Below are 12,785 nucleotides of genomic sequence, written 5' to 3'. Positions count from 1 at the left end.
TTTTTTTATTATTTCTCAAAAATCTGGACAGGATGGGAGATTTATCAGAATAGGCTAAGCCCCTAGTACAGCATATGTATCTCATGAAGCATTTGTGTAGCTCCCTCCTCCTAATGACCACAATGTGGCTGGACCAAGCCTTAACATCTCCTGTTAGTTTTAAATATGTGTGATGCTTATAGCAGTCTGTGTCACATATTCACCACAGATGTTGAAGGAAGTAACCTCACTTCAGAATAGTAGTACCATTATTTTTTGAGCTTTGCAGAGTCAGTCTGGAGAGCTGAAGCAGCTTCCACAGTTCCAGAGATGTTTACAACTGTGGTGCTGCGAGTGTGTACAGTTGGAGGCTCAAATCTTTACATGAGATTTGAACTGGGTCTGGACATGCCCACCCTTGCTTCCCAAGTACGTTGCTCCATTTTTTTATTTGTCTTTTTTTTTTTCTTCCTTAGAAAACAAGAGCCTCAAAAACTAGATCCTGTCATCTTTCTGTGACTCCAAAGGAGAAGGCACAGATGCACACTGCGGGGTAGCCACTCTGTACGTTTGAGCATCCGATTTCTCAGAATACAGGTATTTTGAATAGTTCTTGGTAGCAAGCCTATATTGCTCTGGAACAATGTCTGGAACAAGTGTCCTAGTGCTTGCAGGAGTATTTTCAGAAATCCATTTTGAATGGAGCATAAGGGATCTGTCTTTAAAGCTCGTTTTCTAAGTACTTTGAAAAGAACTGGGGCAAAACCAGAGGCTATTGTTTCTGATGAGTCTTTAGTGAAGTTATACACTGTAAAACCCAGCAGAGTGGAGAAATGAGTTCTGAAAATACCTGTCTGATGCCATGCATTGAAAAGGGAAACCTAGAAAACAGCTAAACTACTTGAACTTAGTCCAGGGATTTTTAAATAGGGTGCCAGATCCTCCTTGAAATAGGTTCACAAGCGACTTCTGATTAATCAGCAAGCATAGGTTTAAGAAATGCAGCTAAACTAAAAACACCTTTAGAGTTTGAGATACAGCCCATAAGGATTCCATTCAGCCTGCAAGCGAGTGTTCATTTCCAAACTGAAATGAGAGTTTTACTCTGAATTGGGAAGGAGACAACACTGCAATAAGAGAAGGAAGGCTGGATCAAAGAGGTTTTGTAGAGAAAGCCAGGCTACAGGTTTTGTTCAGAGTTTACTGCCAGTTCCCCCTGTTTGAGGGGAGGGCAAGACAACATATAAAAACTAAGGTTTGAAGTTGGATTAAGTATGCATAGCGTGATCAAGTCAGCTTTGAATTACTTGGAAAACTTTTGGAACACTTTTGAACGGTTTGCTGGCTAGCGAGGTTTCTACGTAACCTCAGCAAGCACGCCTCTGAAGGTAAACTGGCTTTTAATTTCCCCTTGCCTTCACCCCCAACCCCCAGCTCCCCGTGCCTTTTGGCACTCCTTGGATTACGCAAAGTTGCTAACTTGCAAATGTACTGTTGAAACATCACCCTGTTAAGCTCTAGCCCTGTCAGCTCCATTCCCTGTGAGCACCCTTCAGCTTTCATGCGTGTTCTATAAACGGTTAAAGGAAAGGTAATGCCATGAAGTGACAGTCCCTCTCTGCTGAGCACTTCATCTAGTTCTGCACTGGTTTAGAGCTTCACAGAAGCACTTGTAGCCCTTTGAATTGTGGCTCTGTAGCTCCTATCCTAAGCTGGTAAAACTGACTGTGAATTGCGGGACATTATTGCCTGCAGATGCACGTGTTTAATAAGCAGAGAAGTTGCTTTTAACTTCTGAGTGCAGTACTAAAAAAGTTTGTCAAACTTGTGCTTGCCAAAGTCTCCAGCAAAACTTTCAGCAGCTTGGATTGTAAGGAGTACCATATATCAGCATCCTTCTATCATTTTTTGAAACTTTTTTTTCCTTTCAATCAATTAAGGTTTGGTCACTAATCTTCTCGTTCTATAGTTTCTGATCATTCAGTGTAGGGATTTCCATAATGTTTCCTCTTACTACTGTTGCTGTTAGTTCCCACCTCTACCACTCCTTTGAAGCTTACAAATTTAAGTGGAGGCAACCATTGAAGACTGTACGCTTAGAGGGTAGTTGCAAGTCCAAGCAACTCTCAGGGATGGACTGTGGAAATTAGTTACCGCTTTCTGGGAAAGCACATTGATGTGCTCTTTGAAAAGAAGTCCTAGAAGAACCACGTACCAGAAAAATCCCAAATCTTCCCTGTCATATGATGAGTGAGAGAATTCAGTACTTTTGAAGCTTCCCTGTTGGCTTTCTGAGGTTTTGAGTCAGACTGTAAGTTTCTTAAGATGAGTAACATATTTCCTACTCATTCCTGGTCTGCACATCTCCTACCACAGACTAGCATTTCTCAAGCCCTGAAGCCCAGCCTGTCCTTCTCATTGAAGCATAAAGCCATAAATCCAGCCATCAGTGAAGTGGCCATCAAGAATGAACTGAAGCATCCTGGATTTTTTTTTTCACCTCTTTGTAGCTGTTCAAATTCAGAAGCAGCCAGTCTGAACACTTGTTCAGTCACAATACTAAGCTGAAATGGCCTCCTAATTTTTTTTTTTAAAAGAGGATCCTTAAATTGCAAGTAACATTTTATTGTTAAGGTCTGTACTGAGCAATTTATACTGGAGTAAAACTGAGGAGACAAAAAGATTTCGATCTGAGTTCTCATTTTAATTCCAAAATTATTATTTTTAATTATAGTCATTATACAAGCCATTTTCTAGAAAAATATTTAGCTTATCTGAATCTGCTGATTTATACGAATGACAATATGTATATGCAGTCCATGCATAAGAAATTTATGCACACGTATATCAATACATAGTATAATTGCATATGCATAGGGCTGCATATTCATATTAAACCTAATTCCACTCTCCTTTATGGTAATACAAGCTGGGAGTAATTTCAATGAATTCAGTAGAACAGGGCATATAATACTGGAGTCATGTCTCAACAAGGACCGTAAGTTGCATGTGTGAGTACATAGGCTCATGTTGGCTGCTCATAGTGCTTTGTAATTGCTGCCTTACTGAAGCAGGTCAAAATGTAATACTTTGAAAGAACAAATAAGTCTTACTGATTTCTACAGCCCCATCTCCACTATAAAGGACTAGTTTGCAGCTATATTTCTACATGACCAATGTAACAACTGTACTATGAAAAGTGTTATCTTTGCTGGTAAGAAAGCATGAGACAGATCCTGTCTAAATGTAAAACATTAAGTCTGAGTGAGCTCTACCAGTTTAGGCAAGTTCAAAATCTGGACAGATATACCGTATGACATTCTGACAGTCTCCAGCCAAAAATTCTCAAAGAGAACAAAATGTGTGAGTGTATGGCGTGTAGAGATGTGGAAGAACCAGGAGCAGCCAGAGCGACTTCAGAAGAGATGTTACGAAAACAACATAACTTACTGGAGAGGAGACATGTTATTGCTGCTCTGGGAAGCCGACATCTGCACCTCTGTGTGGGATGATATAAACCTTACGTTGGATTCCTGAGCACAGAGAGGCCACGTGCAAGTAAGAGGCATATGCAGGCTTCTGAGCCTGCGAACAGCTTGGCCAGAGCCTGCTCCCAACTAAAAACTTGCCTAATACTATCATGCGCACGGTAATGCAGGGCTTGTTAATAATACCTACAAAAACGAGGGCTTCTCTCTCATCAGAATGTCACTGTGCAGGGCTTCCAGCCTTCACTGATCTCCTGTAGACTGTGAGCCTCTCTGCCTTCCCAGGCATACGCAGGAAAAACTTATTTGGGTGAAAACACCTACTTAGGTTGCTCTTCCAGCACTTTGCCGCCTCCTGCTTTTGCAGAAAAACCGATGTCTTTACCCTCTGTATACAAAGGATGGAGTAGTTAGAGCTTCTGCTGTGCCCATCCTTACCCTTCAGCTATTTCTTCATCTCCTTCCTTTCCAGGGGAGAGGTGGGGTGGGGGGGGCACCTGGGTTTCTCTCACTGCTGTAGAGTTTGACAAAAATCTCTGGGCTCCTTTTGCCTTTTCTCAACCTTATTTTGCACAAACAAAAATGAACAAGAGCAGCAGCTGAGAATGAAACCAGGGGGCTGTAATTTGGAGAGCAACCACAGCAATGGTTCCAAAGGGTGAAGAAGTGCATGGAGCACACCGTTACTAATGCAGGTGATATTTGTGTACTTTTGCATGTTATCACCATTCACAGAGACAGAACCTTTTATGAGGGGTTCCTTCTCAAGTATTATTTGTGTCAGAAATGGAGGAGATTTTAATTTGTTGAAGGAAACAGTAGGAACTGGATGGAGGAGAACCCATTTTGGCTATGTGGGCATCAACGGCCAGTGCCAGTGAGCAGGGGGGGCGGTGATGAAGCAGAGGGAGAAAGATCGGCATGTTGAAGGTGAAAAGTAAAAATTCTGTACTTTCTGATTCACCTTCTCTGTTCCTACTCATTTCCCTGACGCGTTTGAGGCTATCCTCACTTCTTTTTCCTGGATTCTGTCAAGGTAGAAGAAAAAAACTCTTTTAAGGGCCTGGTGCGTGCTCTGAGGATGCCTTCTTCCTGCAGACGGACGAGGGGAAGGGCTATCTGTAGGTAACTGAGCTGGTCCAGAGCTCAGGACACCCGCATGAAAACTCCAAACATAACTCTAACTTTCTCTTTGATTTTAAGCAATTCAGCCCAGAACTGCAAAGGCATTTTATGCCTCAGTCAGAATAGTGGTTTCCAACATCAGAAGAGTAACTGAGATAATAAAGGCTTGGATGTATGTGGTGATATTGCAGACCATGTAAGAATCCATTTTTATGAAATCCTTTTTGTGTCCCTATGAAAGATTATTGCAAAGGTAATTTTTGGATGATATTATACTTCCCCACCCTTTAATTCCCCATTTTTAAAAAAATCTTCAGTATTCATAAGCAACCACTTCCTCCATCACCAGTCTTTTTGTTTACAGCAAAACGGCAATAAAGAGTAAATTACTCTGTTTTCAGAGCTAAAGAGCAATAGCCACTGTTTGATGTCAGCTCCCATCCCTTTTCTATTACCCTTCTGTGTGACTGAAAGAAATCAATTTGTTGTTAAACTGGCATTTATTTTGTTTTACATGTCAGGCTATTATTGCAGGGAGTGGGTGATATTATTTTTTTTTTTTTGTCATTTTCTGAGCCTGTCCTGTGAGGACATGTTCAGCACGGGTAGGTACTGCTGCACTCTGCTGGGTGGAATTAGAACTGGCCAGACCAGATTTTTCATTGCTAACCACGGGAGGTGATTCTGGTTCCACCACATGATAGATACTTGTGTAAAATCTACACATGCTTTAGAAAAATAAAATCTAAATTTTCTTTCCTCTTTTTTTCAAGAGGCTTAGAGTAGTAATATCCCAGGCAATGCCTAACTTGACACGGATTCCTTACAACACACTGTATTTTGTCTTATGAGGCTGGTTGGTTATTGTAACAGACCAAGCTCATTAAGTGTGCTGCACAAACCAACTGTTACTGCTTTAAACTTCAAGATAATAAATACACATGATCATGTTAAGTAATGGAAATATATCAAGTGTTGCACATCTGGTTTCAGGGATGCATAGAACCCAGACAAAAACAATAGTCAAACAGGGAAAGTAGAATAATTTCCAGGTCAGTAATAATAACTGTTCACACAACACTCAGGGGAAATCAAGCATGCGTATTTGCATTCAGATACGTACTGCAATCTCAAGAAGTCTGCATACCCTTCTATAAAAGCATGCCAAAGTTTCTTTGAAAAGTTGTGTTTTTCATCACATTAATTACATGTTGGATTGGGGTAGAAGACCACCATCATGACATTACATCAACAACTTTTGCACTAATATAAATACCACAAAGAATCCTGCAAAGGAAAGTGAGCACACTCTACCCCAGAAATCTCTGCAGAATATGGTTTAGCAGAGCAGACCAGAAATACCACCCTACTTGGCGCCCTGCTCCTGAAATTCAGAATACCTCATGAAGCAGTGATGCTCTTCTAGAAAAGGAGAAGATATCTTTCCGATTTCCAGTTTCTCCTTTTGTATTTATAGTTTCTGTCTCTATATTAAATCACAGTTCTTTCTTAGATGTATTTCTCCTGTGCTTTAACACAGATGTAAGTGGAAAACTAATACAGTGCCTTTGAAAATCCCAAAATCGCAAAAAATTCTGTGAACAGCAAGGAGTGCAACCCTCTCCTAACTTAACATCAAAGGAGAGTCTCAGGGCATTTCAAATGAAGATAAAAATGTTTAATTCTGTGTACAGAAATACTTTCAAGTGAAACATACATTGGAAAGAGAAAGCTCCCTCCCCAGTGTTTTGGCCTCGCAGCTTCTCTAAAGTCCCAGGATTGAGACTGAGTCACAAGTAGAATTTGAATACTTTATTTGTTGTTGTTGTTGTTCTTGTCTAAAATAATTATATGCTGCTATGTTAGTGGAAGAAGGTTACTCTGGAAGAAATAGCTAGGGGTAGTTGGATATTCAAGACAATTTTATGCTTTATAGAAACTATGTCTAAGCTGGAGGACAGTCCAAGTTTCTGGACCCAGGTGCGTGACCCTGTGTCCATCCTGGTGCAAGAGTCAACTTACGGCCTTCTTGTGACATAAGGCCTTAGTGCCCTAAGGCATACAAGGGCATGCCCCTAGGGCTATTGTCATTGCAAAGTGCATAGTGTAAAATCTGTCAGAATAGTATAGTTGGGTTGGGTGTGCTTTGAGGTTTTTTCTGCGTAACACAATGACTGACTCTTTCACCCCACTTTCCAACCCAGGGTGCTGGCACCAAGTGCTACACTTAGCTTAGCAGCTGTGTGGCTGCTTTGCACCAATGCAAAACTTTAATTAAATGAAGGAAAAGACAAATTTATTTTTATTCTTAGTCCTGAGAATTCTTCCAGAATCTAAAGCTAAGTGGAAATGAAGGATGTGAGAAAAAGGACCCAAGAATAGAGAACTTGGTGCCATTGGCCCATTACAGTAAATGTGGTTTGGGAATGCTCAGATATTCAGTATTGTATTCCTCCAGCCAGCCAACCCAAAATGTAATATATTATAATTCCAAGTGTTGTTAATACTCTGTTTTTATCTGTTGTTTATAGCATGAAAGCAAAGCCCAATGGTGCATCCTTACTGAAGGGCTATGTTATGAGATCTTTTTTATGTGGACTGTGATACTAGGAAAGATTACTCACATGATCAAATCATGATATTCCTACATATTTCCTCAGGCCTTTTGCCCTGAAAAGGTGACTCTCATTTTTAAAGTGCTAACTTTGAGTAGTATTATATGGCAGAAGTATATGATTTTTTAATTTTTAAAAATGAATACTGTCTGTGCAACTTTATCATGCATGAAATTGACAGTGGCTGTTGGAATTATACTATCTAATGTGTTGAAAGCCTTGAATCCACACCTGCAGGTAACTGAATTAATAGCACTCAGTTTTGTAAAACAGCTAAATAACGGCAGTATTATGCTGAATATCTGACAGGCAGAATACGTATGAGTTCCCTTCTGCTGCAAGTATTGAAATGTTGCTGAGATCTTAATGTTCATGGCTCCAAAAACTGAGATTAAAGGATTGTAATTTCATGACTTGCTCCTTTCTCTGCATTGTTCAGCAGTGCTTTTCCTGTTGTTGAGCACTTTTTCTGTTGTTTTCTTGTGCTGTGTTAAAAGCTCACTGACATTCTAAGCTTAAAAGTGAGGATCTTGTATAATTTGTGCACTTCTGCTTCTGCCTTCTGTTAGTCCCAGATTCTGCTCTCACATAATAAATGCATATCTCTACTGAAGTCAATATGTAGGGGGGGAATTTTTTTTTTTTTTTCAGGCCAATGGTGAGCTTTCTCAATAGAATGATGCTTTTAAATGTTTTGCTCTAGTGGGTGCAAAGAAGGAGAGATGTTGGGGGAAGATCCGTGGTAAAATGGCTCTGAACCTCTCTGCTATAATTTTTCTTAACAAAATACATGCCCAGAAAAAAGACCCACAAACCCTCTTTTCTGGTTGGATTATTCATCACCTTCTGCTGGCTTCATGGTCCATTCCTGCCTTATTTTAACTTCTTGAAGGTAGCTATAGCTTCTCTCTTATTTCTCTATCTCTCATCTTTTCTTTACTTGATAATTTTCTTTTGCATCCTGGTCCCTCATATGGATCAAAATCCAGTTAATAGTTGAGCTTAAGGCAGACCTTTAATCTGGTGAGTAGAATAGACTCATTCTGAGCTTCTTCGAGTGTAAAACATGGTAAATGTGCCTTTGAACTTGCAGCCTAAGTTCATTTTCCTTGCCATTTGTTTCATTTCTTCCTAATGTAAGCTTTTTGAATGGTCTTGGTCTGAAGATCTTGGCTCATGAAAACATTTTGGGACAATATAGAAGGAGGGATATGGTCAATTTTACTTACTATTCCAGATCACAGTGACACTTCTGTGGTAGCTGCAGAGCTTCAGAGGTGTTAATGAAACAGCCTTTGTTGTTCTTGGGATGAAGGAAAATATTGCTGTACTTGGCTTTAGACAAAGGGGACAGTCTCCTCAGACATAATCTCTAATATTGTTATGACTTTTAGGTAATTTTCAGAGGTTCTGAACATCCATCTGAACTCCAAATTAAATCTTTGTGTTGTTCCCAGACAATGCTGCCTCCCATTGTAGCTTCTTCCAGGGTCTTTCAGTTGATCCAGCAAGGTAGAAAGGAGGAGTTACATCTGCAATGCAATCCAGACTCACAGCAGCTATGTGGGAGGAAAGCATCTAACTGCAAAGTATCGGAACTGGAACTGAACCCTGATATCCAGAGGTTAAGCAGGTCTCCCTCTCGTCTCCCTGTTACCATAATCACAGTACATTTTTTCAGCTAAATGCAAGGTAGTGGGACAGACTGGATTATGGCAAGTTCCCCAAAAAGTCAACATACCATCTTAAATCAGAGACAATACTAACAAAAGAAGGATCAGCTTTAGCTGGAATGCAGGTATTTACTGGGAAAGAGGGAGTGAAACATAAATCAAATTCTACCCAGAGTTTTCAAATCAAAGAACTAGAGTCACAAGTGAGTTTTTTCAAAGGACTGCAAGAATATCTACTAGAGTACCAAGGGACTTCTGTCTCATGGTGAATTATAAGCAGAAGACAGGTGCAGACATTGATTTGACTAAAACATTCAGTTTGAGACACAGTGGAACTTTTTGCTGTTTGATTAAAATTCCTTGTGCTAAACCACAAGCAGTTCCTCTCCTTCCCTTTGTCCCAAAGGACTTGCTATAGCGGGGGACAATGAGCAAGTGAGCACATTATCTATTCGTTCAATACATACACCTTCTCTTTGCTGTGCATGAATAGGAGGGATTGTGTCAAAAGTGAACAAAAAATTATGGTGCTGTTGGAATTTGGCCTGGAATCACATCCATATAGTGCCACCTTAACTCCAGTATGATTACGTTGGTGTAGGTCGGAGTAAATTATGCCCCTGTGCTAAGGTAAGTTGTAGGTCTTGTGCTATGTCCTGCAAAGAGGACAAGACTTTTTCTCATGTTGCAATTGTTGTTTGTTGTGTTTTAAGGCTGAAATTGTTTTCAGTATTGTTCTCAGTGCTATACATGCAGCTTCCAATATTTTCTCAGTGCCTCAACTTGTAATATTTGGCAGAAATGAAGTGAATGGGTGAGAGCACGTATGTATGTAGAGTTACCATCTAATAGTGCTAGATTTTATGACATGAGTATGAGCTATTAAGAAATTGGTTTGTGATTCTTCAGGCATTGCCCACAAAACCTACTGCAGTGAGTCACCCCACTGAGACTGGTAGGGTCACACCTTGCTGCTCTGATTGGTAGGATCGGACCAAAAGTAGTATTTGTCCAGTGGTCTTCTTTTCCCAGAAGCTGGTGGTGGTGACACAGATGTTACTGGCCTGGTCACTGGCCTTGTTTCAATCTGTAATATGGAACTGTGATTTTTGGAAAGCTGGAGATGATGGGAACGTGCACTTTTCACATCACAGTTGAAAGAGTACGCCAGGCTATGTTTATTGAGAAGCTTTCAGGATGAACAGCCATTAGCAGTATTTTGTTGTACCAGAGTTATTGTAATGTTCACACAAAAGAAGGTGTTGCAATTGTACTATGAGCTGGGGAAATCGTGGCAATTCTGCTGCAAGACTCTCACATCACACTGTTCTCTGCCATAACAAAATGTCCACACCATCAAACGGCTTGGCACAGAGGAGGATAAAGTTATTTCCCAAGGTGAGGGAAGAGAACTTGCTCCACCCTGATGATATTGTTTGAGCTTCAAAAGAGCCTCTCTTTGGGACTTCTTAAGGTTTCTTGGTAAATTGAGATGCTTCACAGAGCAATTAGAGACCAGATCTAAAGGTAGAAATATTTAATCCTTACTTTTAGCACCTTGCACTATACAAATGCATCCCACTCAGTGAAGTAGATTAGTAAATAAAATTAAAACCAGGAAAATGTAGGCATAAAAATAAGTCCTTTTCTCTTAAGCAGACAGTACACTTATATTAGGGCCAGATGAGAAGCAAAGAGATTATAGCCTGAAAGTTAAATGTCTCTTGGAGCAGTTGCCCTTGACCGTAGTTAGATCTCAACCTAGGAATCACACTACACTCTGAGAAGAAAGGATGAGTTTCTATTCTTCACTAGAAATGAACTTGTGTGTTTGGCATTGAGAAGTGTGGCATTTACAGTTTAATAATTCTCTGTTGTATTTAACACTAAAGGGCTCTTAATTCTTAAATTCTTTGAAACATTGATTTTGGTAGACAGGCTACATGTGCTGTGCAAACCTCAACAGAGTTATTTAAAATATCTTACATGAGGAAACCTTTCTTGAGGATCTCTGGGTATGTAATAGATGGGCATTACTGCCCTGTGAAGTAGATGATGATTTCTCAGACACTCAGATTCATGAAGCCTTGGTTTTGTTTCTTAATCCTGTGAAGGGACAAAGCTTAACAATGATTTTTGACCCCTGCAGTGTGTAAGCAGTCCAGCCAGACTTTAATTATTAGTAGGCAGAGACCTCTGCTGGAAATTGTTCAGTACTTCAGGGAAATACAGATTTCTATTAACTGTTAGAACAACAGCTGGAAAACCCTCCTGGTGGGAAAGGTCAGAGACCTGGACAGGACTACATTAATGGCAGGATAGATGTTCTTTATGTGGCCTTTCTCTCTGTCCTTTCTGTGAGAGCTGAATGGCTCTCTTTAAAGAAAATAAATTATCTAACTTGGATCTGCACATGAGTCCAACAATGGCAACACTTTCAGACTGCCTCTGGGAAAAAGCAGTCCATTTGACCCAGCAGTGTCTTGGCAGACAGTGGTATGTGAGTTCATGGCGTTGGCAACAGCCGTGCTGGAGATGTACCTTTGGCTACTGCAGGGGACCCCAGGGGGAAGAGAAAGCCCAGCTGGACAAGTCCTTCTGGCAAGTACAGCACCAGCATGTGCTAAGGAGCTTCAGAGAGAGCCATTAACTGCACCAATAAACGATCAGCAAAATGTTGAAGCCACAATCCCTGTGCTAGTCTGTCCTGCAGAAGCTTCCTCGTTGATATTTTCTTTCATTAAGAGCTGCAGTGCTTTTGGACGCGATGGTACAGCCAGCAGTATGCTGCCAGTTTCTCAGCTCAGTACAGGTTGGATAAAGCTAAAGCAGGAGTTGAGCTAAGAGTTTTTCCCAGTTGGTTGCAAAATTTGGTAGCTGTCAGGAGCATTGTCTTCCCATTTCTGAAAAGGAAACTGGTTTTTCTCTAGGACAGCACCAGAAACTGCAAACCACCAAAGCTCCAAAGATTCAACAAGTGTCCACCAGGCATAATTCTGAAGAGTCCCAAGTTTGTCTCTTGACAATAGGATTCAAGCTCAAAGATAAAAGAACATTTCTCATGGAAATTGCAACTCATAAGCATGTGCAGTTATATTCTCCCCAAATCCATAAAAAGTCACAATAAAATGTCTAGAAGCATCTGGATTCTTTGGAGTCAGTCTGACAGTCCACCTGTCTAGTATGGTACAGACAGTGCAATCAATGCAATTTGGAGTAAATTAGTCTATAAAATGGCCCTCATACAAAGTTTATTAGTTGATGGAATGATTCCTACTAACTTCAAGTTTTTGATTGTGCTCAAACCGAGCATCTCCAGCAGCTACATAACATGCCGATATAGTAGATCCCATTTTAACAGTTTCCTTAGCCATTTACAACTGCAGCTTTCTCTGCTTTCACCTAAGCAGAGTGTAACTGGTGGCCATGTGTACCTGGAATGGCAGTAAAGTTTTCAGTGTGAGTGACAGTCTGACAGACTTCTTGGAGAGGTCAGGATATTAACTTTTAAACTAAAGCTTCTCAGTGGACTTCTCATTTTTCTTAGAAAAAATTGCCAAAAATTTTCTTGCTTTATCCTCAAGCCCAGTTTAGAAATCCTAGCTTTGTAGTGTTTTATGGTTCTGTTTGCTAATGTTTCTTTCAGTTAATTTTCAGACAAACTCATTCCTGCTCCTGTTGACCCAAATAGCCGATACTGAATACTTGTGGACTTGTTCAGTTCACATGCACCTCTTTATTTGAAAGAATATCCAGAGTCACAGATTTTCTGATTAAAGAAGAAATCAGATAATCTTGGCCTAAAGCTCTTTCATCCAGCACCCCACCCCAAATCCAGCCTCTATATGTAATTGCTTGTTCAAAATTCTTTCTCAGTGAGTTTTCATGTCCTGCCTCTTCTTATT

The 12,785-nt window shown here is 40.3% G+C and overlaps 1 protein-coding gene across 1 annotated transcript in view; it reads left to right on the top strand.

Annotated features, from left to right (window-relative positions):
* LOC106889383 (hepatoma-derived growth factor-related protein 3) overlaps positions 1-12,785 on the top strand; it is a 65,283-nt gene that overhangs the window by 343 nt on the left and 52,155 nt on the right. Inside the window, exon 2 of the mRNA XM_014944307.1 lies at positions 507-576. Within this exon, the coding sequence (XP_014799793.1) occupies positions 507-576 (70 nt within the window). The remainder of the gene's footprint in view (positions 1-506; positions 577-12,785) is intronic.

This window comes from Calidris pugnax, unplaced genomic scaffold (genome assembly GCF_001431845.1).
Source record: "Calidris pugnax isolate Ruff unplaced genomic scaffold, ASM143184v1 scaffold70, whole genome shotgun sequence".
Taxonomy (NCBI): Eukaryota; Metazoa; Chordata; class Aves; order Charadriiformes; family Scolopacidae; genus Calidris; species Calidris pugnax.
This window is presented reverse-complemented; position numbering and strand designations above follow the sequence as displayed.